The 22361-nt window shown below is 44.7% G+C and overlaps 1 protein-coding gene across 7 annotated transcripts in view; it reads left to right on the top strand.

The window, feature by feature from the left end:
• The window catches only part of LOC138580128 (zinc finger protein 777-like), a 323670-nt gene that overhangs the window by 166817 nt on the left and 134492 nt on the right, over positions 1 to 22361 (top strand). For 5 of the 7 annotated variants that reach the window (XM_069650429.1, XM_069650428.1, XM_069650430.1 and 2 more), the window contains exons 3-4: positions 8882 to 8998; positions 9147 to 9263. In XM_069650429.1, coding sequence (XP_069506530.1) covers positions 8882 to 8998; positions 9147 to 9263 — 234 coding nt within the window. The remainder of the gene's footprint in view (positions 1 to 8881; positions 8999 to 9146; positions 9264 to 22361) is intronic. The other 2 variants (XM_069650431.1, XM_069650432.1) reach the window with 1 other exon arrangement.

Here is a 22361-nt window from a genome sequence, read left to right as displayed (position 1 = left end):
GTGTTGGCACCGGGCATATAATGGCAGTGCCTGTCTAATTCCCATGAAGTGCCAGTGGTGTTTATGACACCAGGGGCTTGTTTACAGCTGCCATTAATCAACGACCTTTCAGAAGACCACTTAGAAATAATATTGAACTTCACCTTAAAAGCACAGAACCAGACACAGATATCCTAGGGGTGGAGGGTTAAAACACTGCACTTGTGACTAGCCATTGGCAAGTGATAATGGGCTCTTGATGAATAAGACAGTGTCCTGTGTGTGTATTTAGAATTTAGGTAGCAAGTGACTTTTTATGGCCCACTAGCGGCTTGCAACTTGACATTTTTACCCCTGCCAGGGGTTGTATTTTTGGCAGGGAGCGTCGGGTACTTGGTGGGAATGGCCACAGATCTAGCATGACAACAAACCCAAGGTGGGAACCTCAACTTTCACTGATACCTAGAGGTAACACCAAGTAATATGAACAAAAATGGTACCAGGAGAACAAGAGAGACTGAAGAAGGTGGACAGACAGATATGAAGCTCAAATCGGTATATTCATTTTATTAAGATTTGTCTAAAAAAACACATAGACGCATATTAATTTAATTCATTCTAAAAAGCATTTTACTAATCATACATTCATACATTCACTCTCTAATGCAATATTTAAATAATATATTGACATGCTAAGAAATTACAAAAGCTGATCATTTCATTAAACCACTTCTTTTCCATTGTGCTGTAAATCATTCACAATGTTATTAATCACAGTTCATTCCCAATATAATATCGACTATTGGTGCCTAAGACTATTGGTGCCTAACAATATCAATCTTCTTTACAATAAAAGGCTTCCCAGTTGGTTAATAGTTTCGACTCGACAAGTTATGTGTGTCTTCATCAGGATTGGATGAACAATAGCAACGTTCTAAAAGTAAACAAACATACAATTAAAACATTGTTAAAAAACATACTGCTGTCAACCTTCTATCAGTAACTCTCTCTCACGATTTGGACCAATCATTAAACACTAGAACAAAAATTGTCTCTGAGTCCAAGTGGGTGTTCCCTTGCCCATGATCCCATCAATACTGCTCAATGCAGCCAGCTTAAATGAAACCGACCAAATCAGTCCATTTTCATATACCCATATATAGTCCCCCCAATTTCATTTAGGGCTCCAGGGTTCAGAAAGGAATATAAACTCTTCCCATATTCATAATTAATAGCACATATCCTTTTTAGTGCTAAGTGCCCTCTCCATAACACCTACCGCCCCCACTGTGATATGCTTCAGAATTCAAATACATGTAAGAAAACATACCTGCGAACCTCATTAGGTTCGCCTAATAGCTTGTGTCCCAGTAGCTTCTGGTGTAAGTCCAGTAAGGCTGGGTTTTCACAAAAAACAAGATCTGTGACAAGAACACAGGAAGCAATGAAACTTATTAGTGCCACACAATGGAAAATGCCTATACTAATCTCTTTGTAGGAAGATATAGATGACGAAAGTTCTATACCTAAACTGATCCGTTCCAAACACAGATCAGAAACTGGAGACTAGGTTACTTCTTGCTCCAGCCGAGCGGGAAGAAAAATAACTCTTCTCAAGTTTTCAAAAAACCGTCTAGGAAACAAATTAAATCCTCTTAAAACTAGCGAAATGCGGCTCAGGCACGTATACTATTGCGGACAAATCCGCCATCTCCTTAATGCGAAAAGCCTCTCACCTTCGTTATAGTAACGCCATCCCAATGGAGTAGCACTAGTCTCCCTTCTGTCCCGCAGCACAGTTTGTACGCTAACGGGCGTATACGCTGATGCGTGAATCTATAAATCAATAAATAAACAGATCCCGTCAGCAGCAGCCCCAATAAACCGTCCGGTAAACAAACGCTTACTTCAAACCCGCTTACCTCGTTTGCAGCAGTCGGAGCCCGCAGTCTAACGCCGTGTGTCTCTGAAAGCACATGGACAGAGCCACGTCCATCATGGTCCCTCTTTTATTTCCAAATTTTTGACATAAACACAAAGGAAGGACTAAAAAACGACATTGTGTCCTACATGACATAGACACAAAAGGAGGACTAAAAAACGACAGTGTGTCCTACATGACATAGACACAAAAGAAGGACTAAAAAACGACATAGTGTCCTACAAGGAAAATAAAGTAAAGCAGACCCCTAGATGAGTTGGGGTCCCAAGTTAAACTGTACCGATGTTTCAAAGCAATATTGTCTTTCATGGGGAATTAAGACTCACCATAACTGCAGTATAATAATAGTGGAAAAATAATAATGAAAAAAGGGGGGTATCAATTCCATTCTTCTCGTTGATTCAGACCCCTCTCTAGACTATTGGTATGGTATATCCACCATTGTTCTTTTTGCGCTAGGCGTGCAGCCGTATTGGCCGCATCAGTGCCCAACACTTTCTCAACTGCCCACCATTTCAAATCTTCTGGCCTATGCCTCTGTTCCAAAAAGTGCATTGTTAGCGGAGCATTCTGCTGGCCCGTTCTAATCTTAGATTTGTGCTCACTTATGCGTAATTTGACAGCTCTGGATGTCTTCCCAATGTAAGCCTTTTTACAAGGGCATATGATAACATATATTACGTTGGTACTGAGGCAGGTGGTATGGTGCCTCAGATCCCAGATTCTTTCATAAATCTCAATCGAGGCAATGGCCGAAGTACTGGCACAGCTCGAACAGTTGCCGCAGGGATAGTGTCCCTTAATGGGCAGCATACCCCAAGCGGCAGTGATGGTAGGTTGGCTATCTTGTGCCGTATTTCTGTCGGCTTTAGAAACCCAGTTCTTAATGTTTCTGCCTCTTTTAAATGCATAAATGGGTTTGGCCAATTTCAGCATATTGAGCTGAAGTAGATGCCAATGATTGGATATTATCTTCTTGATTTGATTATGTTGGGTGTTGAACGTGAGAGCACATACTAGTTTGGTCTCCCCCCAGCTTCCTTTCTTTGATGTCCCTTTTTAAAAGGACATCTCTATGCTGGTACCTTGCATGTTTTTTCGACTGTGTAAGTAATCTTTTGGGATATCCTCTCTCTACCAGCCTTTCCTCGATAATAGAAGCTTGCTTGTTAAAATCTTCTATTTTAGTGCAATTTCTCCTAGCCCTCAGAAACTGACCATAAGGGATATTTGATTTCAAAGACTGGGCATGAAAACTTTCGTGGTGCAGTATAGTATTCCTATCGGAGTCCTTTCTGTAAAGGTCCACTGCAAGTACATTTATATCCACTTTGATAAGGAGGTCTAAAAATGCGATCTCCTTATTACTCGTTTGCATAGTAAACTTCAAATTAGGATTTAAATTGTTAATCCAAAGGAAGAACGCATTATAGTCCCCCTTAGTACTATCCCAGATGATAAGTATGTCATCGATGTACCTCTTATACAATTTGAGAGCTGATCTAAACTAAACTGCCCCGCCTTAACTCAAGTTCGTACAGCCTTTCTATCTCCCCTATGGCTCGACTCGGTACTCGACTCGGTACTTTACTGATCGATGAGCAAACATGGTGGTACCGCCTGATATCTGGTGAAAAATCCCGCTGGGCTGCTGCGACGGCCAAAATAATGGAAGCTGCCTTCAACAAAATCAACGCTGCAACCTAGGCGCTCCATTGGCCATTCACTTCCAGTGGCAAGGCTCCTAGCATCTGATGTCCGCGTCACAGAAAACCTTTGAGACCACTAATGCACACGACACACTGTGATTGTACTTGGGGAAGAGATCCAGAAAGCCGAAATGGCATTTAAGGCGGACTCTACTATTGTAAACATTAAAGAAAAGATGGAATTAATTGAGAATCAAGTGATAGATTTCATTAAAATGACCACCTCTAAGAAAATGGAGAAATTGATCAAGGATGTGAAAAATTTCTCTAAGGAGACGGCATATCCGTATTTACATGCGGATTACCAAGGCCCATCGAATTGGCGAGATCCAGATAACACCTTAGGAACACCGATTCAAAAAAGGTTACTTTTTCAGACACTTCTTCAGATGAAGGTGATGGTTACCAAAGAGGGAGGAGAGGAAATCAACAAAGGCAAAGAAACAGAGGGTTTCAAAGAGGAGGCAGAAGAGGGAGACAAAACATGTTTTTTCAATATCCCCCCTATTTCTATCCACAAGGGTTTGTTCCCCCAGGGCCCTTGCAACCATATCCATCGCAAGAACTCCCTTTTCCTCCACCCCAAACAGGCCCACCGCCTTTAGGAAATATGTTCGAAACAAGAAGGCGAGCATACAGAAGGTAAGTTCCCCTTCAGCTGTATACAATCTGTCTGATAAAATTTTGACCACCAAAGAAATATCCATATTAGAAAAAGGGTTTTCCTTCATTCCGATGAAGGACCCTAGTAAAATGGATGTGGAAACAGAGTTGAGGAGTTTCTTTCGCAAAATTAGACTTAAAGATTTCTTTGAAGATTCCCCTCATGAATCGATTGAAAGGACGGCCAATACTCCTTTTAAACCTCCTTCTACCTTTACTCCTTCCCTTAATATGATTTCTAAAGAAACTGCCATATTTGAAAAGGCAGTACTTCGAGACTTTAATGCTCTCTATGATAATAAAGAGAAAAAGAGACGAGATACCAAATGCTTTAATTTCACCAAAGATGATTGGGTAGGTTTAAAGAATTTACAATCAGATAGATCGATTGTCATCAAGAAAGCTGATAAAGGAGGTGGAGTTGTAGTGTGGGATGCTGTCAAATATGACTGTGAGGTCATGAGACAATTGAACAATCGAGAGGTCTATGTCAAACTGCAGGGAGACCCCTCGCAAAGGATATTGAAAGAAATAGAAAGTTTGGTCAAGGATGCTTTGGAAAGGGAAATTATCACTCAGAAGGAATTTAATTTCCTTGTCCCTAAGAACACCAGGACTCCCTTGATCTATATGCTGCCCAAAATTCATAAGAGCATGGCTGCACCACCTGGGAGACCTATTGTTTCCCTCAGTGGGTCTATCCTTGAACCCGTTGAACAATATCTGGACCACTTTTTGAAACCTTTGGCGAAAAACACTCCCACCTATCTATCTGACTCTACTGATGTTATTAGAATTGTGGAGGCTTTTCCTTTCGATAGCGACCACGATATGCTTATTACCTTAGACGTGGAGTCGCTATACTCTAACATCCCCCAGGGGGACTCATTAGGGATTATGAATAGGTTTTTACAATCTAGGACCGATATTATCTCTGTCCCTAGTGAGTTCCTGGTTGAATTATTGGAAATTGCTCTTACTAGAAACTTCTTTAGATTTAAGAATGCATATTATATGCAGATTAAGGGGACGGCTATGGGGGCATCATTTGCTCCCAATTATGCCACCCTTTACATGTGGGATTTCGAGGAATCCAACATTTTGATAGATGCGAACCCGTTTAGATCAGCTCTCAAATTGTATAAGAGGTACATCGATGACATACTTATCATCTGGGATAGTACTAAGGGGGACTATAATGCGTTCTTCCTTTGGATTAACAACTTAAATCCTAATTTGAAGTTTACTATGCAAACGAGTAATAAGGAGATCGCATTTTTAGACCTCCTTATCAAAGTGGATATAAATGTACTTGCAGTGGACCTTTACAGAAAGGACTCCGATAGGAATACTATACTGCACCACGAAAGTTTTCATGCCCAGTCTTTGAAATCAAATATCCCTTATGGTCAGTTTCTGAGGGCTAGGAGAAATTGCACTAAAATAGAAGATTTTAACAAGCAAGCTTCTATTATCGAGGAAAGGCTGGTAGAGAGAGGATATCCCAAAAGATTACTTACACAGTCGAAAAAACGTGCAAGGTACCAGCATAGAGATGTCCTTTTAAAAAGGGACATCAAAGAAAGGAAGCTGGGGGGAGACCAACTAGTATGTGCTCTCACGTTCAACACCCAACATAATCAAATCAAGAAGATAATATCCAATCATTGGCATCTACTTCAGCTCAATATGCTGAAATTGGCCAAACCCATTTATGCATTTAAAAGAGGCAGAAACATTAAGAACTGGGTTTCTAAAGCCGACAGAAATACGGCACAAGATAGCCAACCTACCATCACTGCCGCTTGGGGTATGCTGCCCATTAAGGGACACTATCCCTGCGGCAACTGTTCGAGCTGTGCCAGTACTTCGGCCATTGCCTCGATTGAGATTTATGAAAGAATCTGGGATCTGAGGCACCATACCACCTGCCTCAGTACCAACGTAATATATGTTATCATATGCCCTTGTAAAAAGGCTTACATTGGGAAGACATCCAGAGCTGTCAAATTACGCATAAGTGAGCACAAATCTAAGATTAGAACGGGCCAGCAGAATGCTCCGCTAACAATGCACTTTTTGGAACAGAGGCATAGGCCAGAAGATTTGAAATGGTGGGCAGTTGAGAAAGTGTTGGGCACTGATGCGGCCAATACGGCTGCACGCCTAGCGCAAAAAGAACAATGGTGGATATACCATACCAATAGTCTAGAGAGGGGTCTGAATCAACGAGAAGAATGGAATTGATTCCCCCCTTTTTTCATTATTATTTTTCCACTATTATTATACTGCAGTTATGGTGAGTCTTAATTCCCCATGAAAGACGATATTGCTTTGAAACATCGGTACAGTTTAACTTGGGACCCCAACTCATCTAGGGGTCTGCTTTACTTTATTTTCCTTGTAGGACACTATGTCGTTTTTTAGTCCTTCTTTTGTGTCTATGTCATGTAGGACACACTGTCGTTTTTTAGTCCTCCTTTTGTGTCTATGTCATGTAGGACACAATGTCATTTTTTAGTCCTTCCTTTGTGTTTATGTCAAAAATTTGGAAATAAAAGAGGGACCATGATGGACGTGGCTCTGTCCATGTACTTTCAGAGACACACGGCGTTAGACTGCGGGCTCCGACTGCTGCAAACAAGGTAAGCGGGTTTGAAGTAAGCGTTTGTTTACCGGACGGTTTATTGGGGCTGCTGCTGACGGGATCTGTCTGTTTATTTATTGATTTACAGATTCACGCATCAGCGTATACGCCCGTTAGCGTACAAACTGTGCTGCGGGACAGAAGGGAGACTAGTGCTACTCCATTGGGATGGCGTTACTATAACGAAGGTGAGAGGCTTTTCGCATTAAGGAGATGGCGGATTTGTCCGCAATAGTATACGTGCCTGAGCCGCATTTCGCTAGTTTTAAGAGGATTTAATTTGTTTCCTAGACGGTTTTTTGAAAACTTGAGAAGAGTTATTTTTCTTCCCGCTCGGCTGGAGCAAGAAGTAACCTAGTCTCCAGTTTCTGATCTGTGTTTGGAACGGATCAGTTTAGGTATAGAACTTTCGTCATCTATATCTTCCTACAAAGAGATTAGTATAGGCATTTTCCATTGTGTGGCACTAATAAGTTTCATTGCTTCCTGTGTTCTTGTCACAGATCTTGTTTTTTGTGAAAACCCAGCCTTACTGGACTTACACCAGAAGCTACTGGGACACAAGCTATTAGGCGAACCTAATGAGGTTCGCAGGTATTTTTTCTTACATGTATTTGAATTCTGAAGCATATCACAGTGGGGGCGGTAGGTGTTATGGAGAGGGCACTTAGCACTAAAAAGGATATGTGCTATTAATTATGAATATGGGAAGAGTTTATATTCCTTTCTGAACCCTGGAGCCCTAAATGAAATTGGGGGGACTATATATGGGTATATGAAAATGGACTGATTTGGTCGGTTTCATTTAAGCTGGCTGCATTGAGCAGTATTGATGGGATCATGGGCAAGGGAACACCCACTTGGACTCAGAGACAATTTTTGTTCTAGTGTTTAATGATTGGTCCAAATCGTGAGAGAGAGTTACTGATAGAAGGTTGACAGCAGTATGTTTTTTAACAATGTTTTAATTGTATGTTTGTTTACTTTTAGAACGTTGCTATTGTTCATCCAATCCTGATGAAGACACACATAACTTGTCGAGTCGAAACTATTAACCAACTGGGAAGCCTTTTATTGTAAAGAAGATTGATATTGTTAGGCACCAATAGTCTTAGGCACCAATAGTCGATATTATATTGGGAATTAACTGTGATTAATAACATTGTGAATGATTTACAGCACAATGGAAAAGAAGTGGTTTAATGAAATGATCAGCTTTTGTAATTTCTTAGCATGTCAATATATTATTTAAATATTGCATTAGAGAGTGAATGTATGAATGTATGATTAGTACAATGCTTTTTAGAATGAATTAAATTAATATGCGTCTGTGTTTTTTTAGACAAATCTTAATAAAATGAATATACCGATTTGAGCTTCAAATCTGTCTGCCCACCTTCTTCAGTCTCTCTTGTTCTCCTGGTACCATTTTTGTTCACAGATCTAGCATGGCCATGGGGGTTCAATGGGATGGCAATAACCAGGCTGTGTGTTTTCCCTCACTCACATCCCATCTTTCTGCTATCTTCACTTTTCGTGCCGATAGTTTTGGCTTTTAGACATTGCTGCTAGCAACACCAAGTAGCCAAAACTGAAACTCCTAAGCTTAATGTTTCTGTAAAAAGATAAAACTGCTGTTGAGAAACTCTGTACCTCCAGAAAGTGTAAAAATGTACACATTCCCCATGCTTTCGGCGCCTAATTGTGTTGCTTGTTGGTAGGCAATCTGCAGATCTTTAGATGTGTTGGCCTATGAGTTCGACTCCCATGATCCCTTTCCCATGATTGTACTGGCTACGTAGGACCAAAACACTCGCAAAGCCTCATGTTAAATGTTATTTATTTAAATTGGTGACCAACAAGCCTGTTGCTATCTTTTTCTCTGAGAACATCGCAAAATTCTAATTTTTAAAAAAAACAACAATTCTCTTCATAAATTAGGTTATTCAATAGTGAACCCCGACACTGTGCTGCGGGTACACAAAAGGGGAGAAGCGCACTCCTGGGACGAACACAAGGATTCCGATAGAAAAACTGACAGTGACGATCCCTTGCCATGTAAGTACCATTAGTTGAAGGTTTGTGAATACCAAATGCATGGAAAGCACTGTTCGATCTTGTGTTATTGGTCAGTATCGTTCATTTCTCTTCATTGGACTTCTGTGGCTCAAGTCCTATGTGTAACGCCATGCCTTCCTCTTTACAGCCTGCTATCCTTCGGTCTGCCCGGATATTTTACTTCGGATTAAGCAAGAGGAAAATCTATTGGGTAAAGATCGTTGTGTGCCCGCAGAGGCGGAAATCCTGAACGCTACCTGCAAAGGTGAGTTGCGTGCTTTCTTGCAGAACTTTGAAATGGAATCCAACAGTTCATAAATCTACTCCCTGAACTACGACCCCCCTGAGATCCTGAGGGATGGTGCTGGAAGCGAACACTCTACAAATGGGGCTACAGGGGGGCACAGCATGTATTAGTCCTCTCTTCATTGCAGTGTGCCATTGAGTTCCAGTGCAGAACAGGGATCTTTCTTCTTTAAGGATCTTCTCTGTATCAGAGTCTGTCTTCCAGTCTACTGCATACTTTGGGTTGTATTTCGTCTTTTACAATACATCTATTGTATTAGTAATTTGCGCATGTTTGCGGCAGTACAATCACTCGCGTCAGGGTGCCCAGTGCGAAATCGGGGGATGGAAGAAATAGTAAGGGACACAGAGGCAGACGGATAGGGGGGTGGAAGGCGTGGATGTGAAGGTGGCCGTTTTCCCAGTAGAATCAAGTCCGGACATTCATGCCGTTCTCATATGTGGAAGCAATCGAGGGAGCTCAAACCAATCATGGGGTGCTTGAGGGGTCAGGTAAGTGGTGGGCTTCATAAGAACGCTTTAAATTAGTTTGCAATAATTCTTCTATGATAGCACATGAAAAAAATCCAATAGAAGCAAGTGACCAGCAGTGCAAACCAGCATTTTGCAAAACCTGTTCATGATGCCTTTGCCCATAAACTACGGCAGTTTAACAAACATAGTTATGCTGGCTGTGCCCATATATGCCATGTAGGCAGTACTAATATGTGCTAGTATTACCATGTAAGAACTCAACAAATGAACAACAAATAAAAAAATGCCATGCCAAAGTAATAATATATGAGCAGATGGGCACCACCAATGTAGGCCAGTCAAGCCACATAATAACACTTATCATGTTTCCTTTATGCCCATTAAAAAATGCCATGCTACAGTAAGAATATATGACCCAACTGGCGCCACCAAAGTAAGGCAATAATGAGAGGCGGATGGGCTAGACTGCCTACGCCCTGCCAGCCTCTCGTTAGTGCAAGCTACAGTTATTACGGAGCCCTAAGAGCATTTAAATAAAATCAAGCACAAGGGTGGACTGTGCTCGCATCCAGCGATGGGGTGGAGCCCCTCCCACTCGTATGGAGGAGCCGCCAATGGCACTTCTTAGTGCTCAAAAGGCATTTTAAGTGCAAGAGGAAAGTCCTGCTTCCTAAATAGATGTCCTCAGTCTCTCAAGGAAAAGAGACGCTTAGTGTTAGGATAGTTTTTTCTGAAGTCCAACTAAGGGCTTAGTAAAAACCTTCAACTGAGACAGTACAAGATGCACTCTTAGTATAAGGCTGTACCACCTGAGTATATGGTAGCATAGACACAGCAGTAAGGCTTATCGTAGGAGGGAGAGGGCTGTCGAATAAGTACAAAGAAATTGTAATACACATATGGTCCAAAGAAACACTGACACAATATGTATTGTAAAAATAAATGGTTAATTTAAATACAAGTAGGCCCATATACATCTTGGGGGAAATAAGTACTATCACAGATGACGTAGACACATTATAAAAACAGCGGAGTTGGCTGCAGAGTTGCAGTCTGTGGCAGTCACTCCAATCCTTCTCTCAGAGACAGGAGTCTCTCTACTGTGTCCAGCCTTACACGTGGGAGGACCCATAAAACCCCCACCCGGCCGCGGAGCGGCCGCGGAGTTGGCTGCAGAGTTGCAGTCTGTGGCAGTCACTCCAATCCTTCTCTCAGAGACAGGAGTCTCTCTACTGTGTCCAGCCTTACACATGGGAGGACCCATAAAACCCACACCCAGCCGCGGAGCGGCCGCAGAGTTGGCTGCAGAGTTGCAGTCTGTGGCAGTCACTCCAATCCTTCTCTCAGAGACAGGAGTCTCTCTACTGTGTCCAGCCTTACACGTGGGAGGACCCATAAAACCCCCACCCAGCTGTGGAGCGGCCGCGGAGTTGGCTGCAGAGTTGCAGTCTGTGGCAGTCTTTGCATGTCTGAAAAGACTGAAATGGCCTCAACATCAGCGGATCCCACTTCCATGGACATGGCCACGGACTGCGAACCCGCGGAAATAGAGGAGGGTCGTTTGCTCTGAAGCGCGTGCCCACGCCCCGCTGCAAAAGGCCTACAACATCGCGGCGCACAACTACACCATCTGCTGGGTCTACCCCATAAACATTTAAAAACCCCAACAGCAACAATGGCAAACGCCCGCTTCAAACAGGACCTTCTCGAACAACCTGGGCCAAAAACTTCAAAATCTGCAACAACCTGCCAAAAAACAAGCCTTGAAGAAGCAGAGGACCCGCATCAACAGATACCTGGAACCGCGCCTCCAGCGCTGAATCTGGACCTTGAAAGTGTCCCGCTGGCGCTCCCTCGCCCGCGCCAACAAGTTCCTGCTTTGGTCACGGGCTCCGCCAGCACCCGGCCAGCGCTCCCTCGCCCGCGGCCCCCACCCTCACAGCTCTGGGACCCGATGACCTCCGGAGGGAGGATCGAGGACCGTGAGCGGGTGGGGGTCCGCACCTGTGGAAAGCGCGGATCAGATGCCGCGAGCCAGCCCGGAGGGAGAACGAAGTCCTGCTCCCTCGGCAACGGCCATCCCGGAAATGGCCCCGAGAGAGGCTGCGCATCCGCGGGCCTTTCAGGGGGAGGAGCCTGGCTCCATCGCTCCCACCCGGCAGGACGCGATCAACAGTGGGAAGGGCTTGACGGCCACAAGGCCACACCCCCCACTGAGGAAGATTTGCAGCCACCTCGTCCGCTACGAAACGGATTAAAAGACCTCTCAGAAGAGCACAGAGGTCCCGAAAGTAATGCAGAATCAACCAAGATAAACCGAGACACCAACGTGTCATTACAAACCGGAGCTCAAGTGCATTCCAGCAAGCCATCAAAAGTCTTTCCTTGTAACTCGGTAGACGAGCACAGAGCCTCGGGGACTATAGGAAACGAAGATCAGGTCTCAGGCCTGGAAAAGTCTACACCCCCCCTGCCTACGCCCCTGGCAGGGTTGATAAACAAAATAAAACACAGCAGGAAAGAGGCAGAGTCCCCCGACACAGGAAACTCAAGACCCTCCAGGAAGAAAGTACCCTCAAAACCTGCAAATAAAACACAAAAAAGCACAAACAGGCTACAGATGTCAAAAAACAATAAAACCATCGGTCGCTACCCTCGTAACCGACTTCTTTCAAGCTTTCGCGCCAGAGCCCCACTCCAGGCAAGCTGACATTACCGACGAGGAAATACTGGAGGCAATAAAAACCTGCCAACCCCCTAAAAAAGCGAGGAAAATAACCCCACCGACAAATCCGTGTGTTCAACACCAAAACTCTGCAAACGACATACAATCTGATTCTCCTTCGAAACAGGCCCCGCAGGAGAAATCAGCAAAGCAAACTGACCAAATTCCACACCGAGTACTGGGGCCCCAGCACACATCTAAAAAAGAAAATACGTCAAAACAAACCTCAGAAACCGATCGAGCTATCGTAGCCACAGAAAAGCTCTTCGGCGTGACGCCAACAGCCTCACCCAGGGAAAACTCGGTTCTGGTCAATCTTAAAGCCTCACAAATCCTCAGTAAAGGCTCCCCACATCCAACCCAACCGAATTCAAATGCTTTCCCTGAAACCCCAGGGCAGTCAGGGACACAGTCGTCTCAAGATCAAGCCACCGAAACACAGAGGCCAACCCCCCCGCAAACTGAACAAAAGCCTGAAACTCCCTCATACAATGCAGCCTCACCCAGAATAAACAAGGAACGGCCGATTGGCACCCGGCAGGACGGCGCTTCAACCGTTCTTCCACTAAAATCATACCTTCCAGGGCGACTTAGTGGTGGCCCAGCTGATCTACCTCCTTCGCCTGTAGTAAGACGGTTCTTAAACGAGGCCAACTCATTTTCACCAGCTCCAAAACAGCGCCCCCCCACCCCAGAGCTCGCCAATGGAGCCTGCAGCGCAACATAAGAGAGACCTTCTCTCAATAATGTCAGCTGTCACCATCGCAATGAACCCGTTTACCAAACTATACGAAGGCATTAACGAAAATCTGAAAGACAATACAGCGGTGCAAGCTACAATGCTCTCGAAACTAACCTTCCTGGAAGGATACATCACAGCCTTAGACGACAATTTCAAAACCCTAAAGTTGGACATGGAACAAGGCCATAAAGACATGGCAAACCTCCTCACCTCATCCTGCTTGGGGCCAAACGGGGAGGCCAAATCTCTTTATCACAACCTTCACTTCCACCCTCTAGAACAGTCCCCCACAAGCTATTGGACCTTGGCTCACCAATTCCTGAAACGCAAGAGGTGATTGTCATCACAGACGAAACAGCCAACGCTTCGCTTCCCTCGAAACCGCCAGTGAGGGCGGCAGACCCCTCGTATCCCCTGTTTATAGGCACGAGACCAGAAAAACCACCCCCTGGGGGAAAAACCGAAACCCAGAATCCAAACTCAGCGAAGCAACTGAGTTTACGTTCATCTAAAAAGAAAGAGAAAGAAAGAAATCTGTCCCGGAGTCCGGCCGCAAACCAATCAACATCAAAAGCCTCTCCCAGAACATCAGAGGACTTTCTGGCAGACGAGGTCCTGATGAATATCTCTCAACACCTTGAGGACACTCAAGACACATCACCGGACAAAAGTGGGACAATGCCCCAACCACCAAATCCGCAGACTCCTTCACCTGAAGGTGATCAAAATGCTAAAAAAGAAAACCCAAAGGAATCATCAGAAGAGGACTCCCCATACAATTTTACCACCTTGGAAGAGCGTAGGAAAATTCTCGTCGGAAACCCGCTACCTCCCGTAGCCCTATGAGCTCCCGAGCGGTGTCATTCACATACCCACCAGCTCGCGAGGGGCCAACTTGTAAAAAGTCAGCCTCCGGCGTCCAACACAGCCCACAGCAGACGCAACAAACTCAGGACCTCCACCTAAAGTCCAAAGAGGACACACATTTGGAGCCAAGGAAAACCGACGAAAGGGGGCAACACCCGCGACCCCACTTCATTTCAAGGACTGAACAACACCGGAAAAGACATGGCTCCGCGAGGGAGTCCTCCATCAAGCTTGAACAACACGCTGAAAACGACGACGACATCATACTGAATAGAAGAGGGATTCTCACGCTATTCAGCCTGATCCCAACCCTCCGGAAGATCAAGTCCTCCGATCTAAAAATCATCGACCCATACCACTCTAACGAAAGAGCGAAAGCCTATATCCACCCAGTATCAAAGCGGACCAAGACGAAAATCGCGGATGCAACAAACGACCTGGCTGCGCTAGGTTACATTGTGCAAAGGGATCCTCAAAATTCCCACCCTCGAGAGAAGGCTCAACCGGAAAAAAAAACGGATCGAAAGGACAAAATCCCTGAAAAAGAGAAGAAAGCGGAGCTACGAAGACTTTCAGAACTCACTCGAACAGTGGTAAACTCATCCTCAAAGCCACATGAGAGCCACCGAGAAAACAAACACGTCAACCCCAGGCGCGAAAAGCCGCAAAAGTCCATAGAAGCAACGACCTTGAAGTCTAAACAGCCAAAAGCAGACCTACTCAACTTGACCAAGACCGTGTTTATGGCGCAGAAAAACAGGATGAACATCGGAACCCCAACAGAGAGCGCCTCTACATCCTCAAAATCAGTCGTGAAACTACAGGGGCTGTGGGCCTGGCTCCCAAAGGCCTTATCCCACGCGACAAAATAGCAATCCGCAGGTGGGCCCGCCGAACCCATGGGAAAACGGAAAGTCGACCACTTCATATCTTCACTACATCTTTGCTCATGGAACACGAGAGGACACTTACATCTTACCACAACGGGTGATGCAAACCTAGCCTCATTCGACATCATTTGTCTCCAAGAGACCTGGCTCAGACAAAATCCAGCTATGGATGGATATGATACAATTCTGGCCCCAGCAAATAAAGGAGCCCTAGGTCGGCCGACATCAGGTCTCCTTTTGGCCTGCCGACAGGGAATTGGGCTGACACTTCTACCCTTCAATCGAATCTCTCAATATTAGCAGTACTACTCCAATTGGCCGAAAAACCCTCCTCCAGTCCATCGCAAATAGCGTTGATTAATACCTACTGGAACCCAGCCGCCATCAATCACCAGTCCTACCTTTCAATGATGGAAAACCTGGTCGACGAAATTCAAGCAACACGACAGGTCTCTTCAATCATTATCTGTGGGGACTTGAACGCAAAATGCTCCAAGGAAGCGCGAACGCTGGATGCATCCTCTCAAACCACAACAGCAGTGAAAAGAGGTTCCCTATGGTCTTCCTTGATGTCCTCCAGAAAATTCGATAACCTGAACTTCGTCTTCCCAAATGAGAATCGTCTGCCGACTTGGGAACAAGGCTCACTAAACACGACCATAGATTACATCTACGTATCCAGACCCCTCCTGAGCAAAGTACAAACCTTTGAAGTCCGACAGACCACAGCCCGCGACCACAATCAGCTGACGATGTCTCTGGTAAACCACTTCAAGGCGCCTGAACCCTACACCATGGAAGTAGAATCAAACGCCTGTGGAAACCGCCTAAACTTGACAGCTCGAGCGGTTGAATCTTTGTTGGCAAATTATACTGGGGAAGAAAGATCCAAGGGCGCAAACAGTCTCGACTATGTACCTCTGCTGTTAAAACTGAGCTTAAAACAGAAAGCCGCGGCCTCCGCATCGCCAAAGCATGCTTATGATTCCACCTTGGTGACAAAACGACGGGAGCTCCGAAAACTCAAAAGAAACTCAAAAGACAACTAGGTAATGATCCGTCAAATAAAGAAAAACTAAAATCGGCAATCGTAACCTATAAATCATGGGTGAAAGAACACCGACACCGACTATACCAACAAGACGCGGAAATCATGCTAAAAGCCATCAGTGGCAACAAAGCCAAAGAATTCTGGTCTTTGCTGAAATCTGCGGTGCCTTCAATCAACAACTCTCCAATCAACGCCATGCCGGAGCACAAATGGATCACACACTTCTCTACGGTCTTTCAAGTCCCCGCTCAAACATCCTGCCGGGATATCACAGACCAGACGTCAGCCTGGATCCAACTGGACGACCAACAAGAAATCAGCAACCATATCAAAAAACTGAAGATCTCCAGAGCAGCGGGCCCGGACGGGATCTCAAACATCGACCTGAAAAATAACTGTCAGGAATGGGCCGCGCTGTTAGCTTCCATCTGTCAGAAATGTTCTGAGCAGAAATCCCTGCCGCCGTCCTGGCCAAAAGCAATCATCGTTCCCATCTACAAAAAGGGGGACGTTACTGATCCTCGAAATTACCGTCCAATTGCCCTGTTGGACTGCATTGCAAAGTCTTTGGAAGTCTGCTTCTGAACCACTTTCAATCTTGGGCTGAATCTGCCCCATGCAACGACAAATACCAATCGGGCTTCAAGAAAAACATGGGCATGGCGGCAAACATCTTAGCGATCAGCACTTTGAAAAGCAAAGCCTGGGAAAAAAAATCTCGAATCTTTATCGCCTTCATCGACCTCTCACAGGCGTTTGACCTTGTCGACAGATCTCGCTTATGGGAAAAACTGGAGAGGTGGAGCTGCCCACAGGAAATACTACAACCAATCAAAGCTCTCCACACGGACACTTCCCTCAGGGTTTGACTTTCCCAAAGAGGCACCCTATCAGACGAAATTCAGATTGGGCGAGGGGTAAAACAGGGATGCCCGCTAGCTCCTGCACTGTTTCTTGCATATATCGGCGATTACGGGGACTCAGAAGATCTGGAGCATACTTTTCCACCGGCTCTCGCATCCTCGAAAATAAGCCATCTGTTGTATGCTGATGACTTAATACTCCTGGATCAGACCCAGATCGGCCTCCAGAGACATCTATCCAACCTCTTGAGCTACACTGCTGAAAACAACTTAAAAATAAACCAAGAAAAAACAAAAATAATGATACTGGAAGGAGGCCAGAAGAAGAACAAAACCTCTGAAAAATTCAAATGGTTCCTTGAGGGAAAAGAGATCGAGAGGGTCACCGACTATAAATATCTAGGCGTCCAGATTGACCCCTCGAAAAATGAATTATCTATGCAGAGCGCCCTGGAAACCAAGCTAAAGAAATTAGCCTCTCAAGCAAAGGCGATCGATTCAAAATTTGGCAAATTTTCGTGCATCCCTGCAATAGACTTTTACAAGAAAAAAGTTGTCCCTTCAATTACCTACGGAGCTGAGGCTATGCCAACAATCCCCGAAAGAACTTGGCAAAAACTGGAGAGCAAGTTCTGGAAAACGGTCCTGGGTCTCCCAAATTCCACATCCATTGCTGCAATCCGCCGGGAGCTTATTGTCACTAACAGCAACAGTCAACCTAAACTCACTCAGGTTATTTAGGAAATGTATCACGGCCGACAGTGAGCAAATCTTTGGCCTGTTGAACAAAGAACTACAAAGTGGCAAAGTCAAAATGCTAACAACTTGGAAAGGCAAAAATACGTCCCTTTTGGATTCAGTGATGTGCTCGGAAGCTGACCTCATCACAAATCCTTCGAGAGTTTACAAGAAATTGAAAGAATTAGACTGGATCCAGACTCAAGATCTAGTCACCAAAAATAAACTCCTTCACCTTCCCCCCTCGCTCTCTAAACTAAACGAGCCGATGCAATACCTCCGAAAATTCCCAAACAGGGGGGCACGAAACTACATGCTAAGAACCAGGTTGAATCTGCTCGAAACCAACGAGATTCTAAACATCAGAGGCCTATCTGACTCCAACACGTGTCGTCTGTGCAACGCCAAAACAGAATCCATCAGGCACTTACTACTCTCATGCCCAGAAACCCTAGATCTGAGATCGGCCTACATAAAGCACTTCAGCTCAGAGGAATGTGGGTCGGACGAAGACATCTGCTGGAAAAGACTGATAGGAGGGGATCGAACCTCCTTGCTCCTAGCAACAATCAAAATACTGCAATATACTCTGCAGAGGATAGAGGGTTGATGGTCCCACCCTTGTGCAGTTACTGGATTTTTGTTTTTGTTTTCTCTGCGCAACTATCTTCTCGTCTTTTTGTAAAGTTCTAAATGAACATAGACACAAAAAAAATAAAAAATTATAAAAACACAACACTATGCTTTAAAGTACACTATGCTTTAAAGACCAAAGCATAGACCTTGATTAGAAAACTGACAGTATTAATAGGGAAGTCAAACCTTATCATACACATTCAGTATAGGTCACACCTATTCTTGGGAGCAAAACCAATAGCTATTTTCTGATTACTTTCAGTAATACAAGGGTAGTAGACCCTGTCAGTTATGCAGTGACGCTCAACAAAACAATTGCTTAGTAAACCAACTTGGAAATATACTTTTCTGACTAGTGAGACACTTATTCAAGGAACAATAACAACCTATAACTGTTATCCAGGATAACACACAGTTCAGTTATACTAGGGGAGAAGTACCCATTTAGTGTAATATACATGTGCAGGTGTTTTCTGGATCAGTGCAACACAGATTGAGGTAAGCAACAACTCTAACTTGTTTTAGGATGGCACACAACTAACACAATGTAAGTAAAACCTATATACTATTTTAAGGGGGCAATCAGCAACCTAAAGGTAGGTATAAACCTAAGACTGTTTAAGAATCTGTTTAAAACAGACCAAGGAAAGCAAAACTCAGTTGGGGAACTTCCACACTAAGATTCTGGAAGAAATAGTTACGTGAAGCCAACAGCTTTGCTTTTGTGAAGAGGTACAACCAATTCACAGGTAAGTAAATTAACCCTACATCTACTTTCTGTTAGAATAGCAAAATAGTTTCCCAGGAAAGAAAGATGCTACATATACTTTTCAGAATGGCAAGGTAAGTAAAATAACATTACACATACTTTTACAAGTGGCAGAACACTTCAAGGTAAGTAAGAACTTTTGTAACTATGCACTCTCAGAGTTATAGTTATCAACTGACGCATTTACAAGTAAGTAACTTTTCAACACTTGTTATACTTTTCAAGGCAGACCCCTGTAATTATCCAGCCCTTCCCTATTCTATTGCATGAGTTCTTTCAGAGGCAGAAGGGGGACGCTAGTGGTCTAGGATCCAGCTGTTGGCAGGCTGAGATAGTGCCCAGTTGCAGGAAAAGTTCACAGTTCCTGAGGAAGACTGTTCAAACAAGTAAGTAGTTCACTTTAAGTTAGTTGAGGGTCCAGGGACTTCGGTGAAGGCACCCTAGGAGGATTCCAGCAGTGGGCCTGGGTGAAATGAACGAGAGGACTCCCAATCACAGGTAAAACCCCAAAACTACACAGTAATCACAAGAGACTTAAGGTAATTAAATACCCCAGCCAACACAGTACCTCAGGACAGAAGAAGAGTTGCAGCAGGAAGACTTCAGGATCTGTAGCCAAAAATCCAGTTGATGGATTCTTTTGTCAAGAAGATGGAAGACAGGATTTTGGAAGGACGTTTGCAGCAGGGATCAACAGGGAAGGCTCCAGGCAAGAGTTTCTTTGCGGCTGGATGCGGCTCTGTGGATTTGGCACCCTTTTCAGGAGCCAGTAAAAGACTGACTATCGCCGGACGGATTCTCGTTGTCTGCAAGGTCCAGCACTCTGGTGCGGGGACTTTTTGGACTCGATTCACGTCTCTGGCCTACAATGCCCACAAGGTTCCAGCAAGATTTGGAATTTGGAAGACTGCACTGCACAGTGGCTCGAGGTCCCAGGGTATTTGGGTATTGCAGCCCCGCAAGGTCGCAGCACGACGTGGGATTGCTCAAAAAGCATGTCTTCTTGAGTCTAGTGGATCTCACCAGGCTCTGGGTCTTCGTTTTCGGAGTCCGTAGGTCGATTGGAAGGAAGTGTAACAGCAGGCTCCATTTAAACAGCAGGCTCTTTGGTCGCTGAAAATTGTCTCAGCTGTGTTTTCTTCTTCTCCCTCTTTGGATTTGGTTCCAGTGGTCGACTACCTCTTCATTTCCCAGGATCTGACGTTTTTGCAGGGACCCAGCCAATCAAACAGCCATGCTACATTCACATTTTCAGGGGGGAGGGGTTGGCAGTCCTTTCAGGACAGCCAGCCTCACAGTTTGAAATGGATTCTTGCAGTCAGGCTGGAAGGCAAAGGCCTGCAGAGTGTTGGACTCCTCCCTCGCTTCCTGCATTCACAGACACTCTGGAGCCTGGAGGATTTTTGCCCCCTGGAGGTCAGGGGAAGGAACAAGAAAGGACAAGGAACACTGAAATGGCAAAAAAGAAGATTGGGCCATTTTGGTAAAATGAGCACCCATGGATGCCTTTAACCGGGGCTGTGGAAAGAGCCTGCGGTAAAGGTGCACCGAATTAGGTAAATGGTTCACTGCCACCAGCCATTAAAGGTGAGCTTGGCCCTGTAAAAGAAATGTTAGTTAGAATGAGAAAGGGGATACATTGAATCTCCCCAGCACTCCACATAATGTGGGGGGTGCTGGTCTCACCTAATAAAATGTAAATGGGATCCAAAGATCCTCTCTAGCCTATGGAACTGTAGTTCTCACAAGGTTATCCAGAGAAAGTTAAAAGGGAGCCCCAAGAGCACCCCATCAACAATAGGCAGTATGTGCCAAAAGTTGTTAGAGGATAAAATTAAAAAGGAACTATGGAGAGTCTTAAACATGACGCCCCAAAAAAGAGTAAAAGACTCTGAGTGTGGAAAAAGGTTCCCACTCACTGAGGTATAGGGACAAATCTACCAGTCCAGCAACAATTCTGGGGTTGACACAGGTCAGGAAGATGTATCATTGATATGAATATCTTACCTAACACTTAGGGGATAAGAAGAGATTCCTCAGTCTTTCTGTAATTCCCACTTGAGTAGCACCTTGAATCTGATTCGATGTTTGACTTTCAAATCGACCGGGAGGTGGTTTCCCAGGCTGGCGCCTTGTGGTGAAAGTGGTTCCTTTTTTCTTGACTCCTTTTGCTATCGGTTGCATAAGGTCTGAGTGTTCTGATTGACGTGCTGGTTAAAATGGTCATGGGCTACTCTGCCATGCCTGAATCTCCTGAGCTTGTCTTCTGTTACTGCTGGTTCCTCTGCAGATTTGTTCTGTTTAATCTTTGTAAGAGCTTCTTTCTTCACTTGCTTTTGTGTTCTCCAGCCCACAGCTCAATCCAAACACTATGACCCATCAGCTAGTTATTGGAAATTCCTTTTCAACAGAGACAAACAAGTGCTGGTCCATGTGGCATGGCTGTTGGAAAGGACTCGATACCTTTGCATTCCAAGTAAGGAGCTGGCCGGCCAGAGGAGCACGCCTGGCCAGAGGAGCACGCCTGTCATGCTTTTCAGCATCAGCTGTGCCACCTATGGCAGAGGTAGTGGAATTCGACAGCATGCTGCTATTTACCACAAACTGACTGGCTGGCTGAATGCTGGTTTGATGCCTTCAATGGTAACCTTCTTTCGTAGGCCACTGGACCATGTACTGCTTTTAACTCAGCTGCTATCCAGAGAATGGCAATGCGTTAACCTAACTGTTCCCAATTCATCATGCATTCTTGATCTATTTCAGTTTCTTTATGCGTGGAATTATGGAAATGAAAAGAACCCCAAGGAACCAGGGGGTCACTTTACTACTGTCTAGAAATGTAAAGATGCCACCTTCCAAATTGCTCTTAGTGCCATCCCTCCATCTCTTGCAAAAGAACTCTGAATGCTAACGCTCATGGTGCATCCCACAGGCATGGACTTCGCCTACTTTAATACTGGACAGTATTATTCTGTATCACTCTTCAAGAACAACTGCTTTTAAAATATAAGGCTTTGCACTCGCACCCTCTTGACCAACTTGACCAGCTATGTGCTCCAGTATGTACTGTGTATTTGTGACTGTAATATTCCGTAGCACTGAAGCTGCCTCTGTCCAACTATCCCATCATCACAATCGTCTGCTTCACACAAAAGTATAAGGTTCCATGTCATCGAGATTTTTATTAACATGCTTTTTTAATGTCCTACCCTGTTCCAACGCCTTGTTGTACTGGACTATGTTGGTCCCCAGCTAGGTTTATTTATTATGTACTTATAGAGCACAGAAAGCCTGCAGGCATC

The sequence above is a fragment of the Ambystoma mexicanum genome, chromosome 3p (genome assembly GCF_040938575.1).
Source record: "Ambystoma mexicanum isolate Mex_15411 chromosome 3p, UKY_AmexF1_1, whole genome shotgun sequence".
Taxonomy (NCBI): Eukaryota; Metazoa; Chordata; class Amphibia; order Caudata; family Ambystomatidae; genus Ambystoma; species Ambystoma mexicanum.
This window is presented reverse-complemented; position numbering and strand designations above follow the sequence as displayed.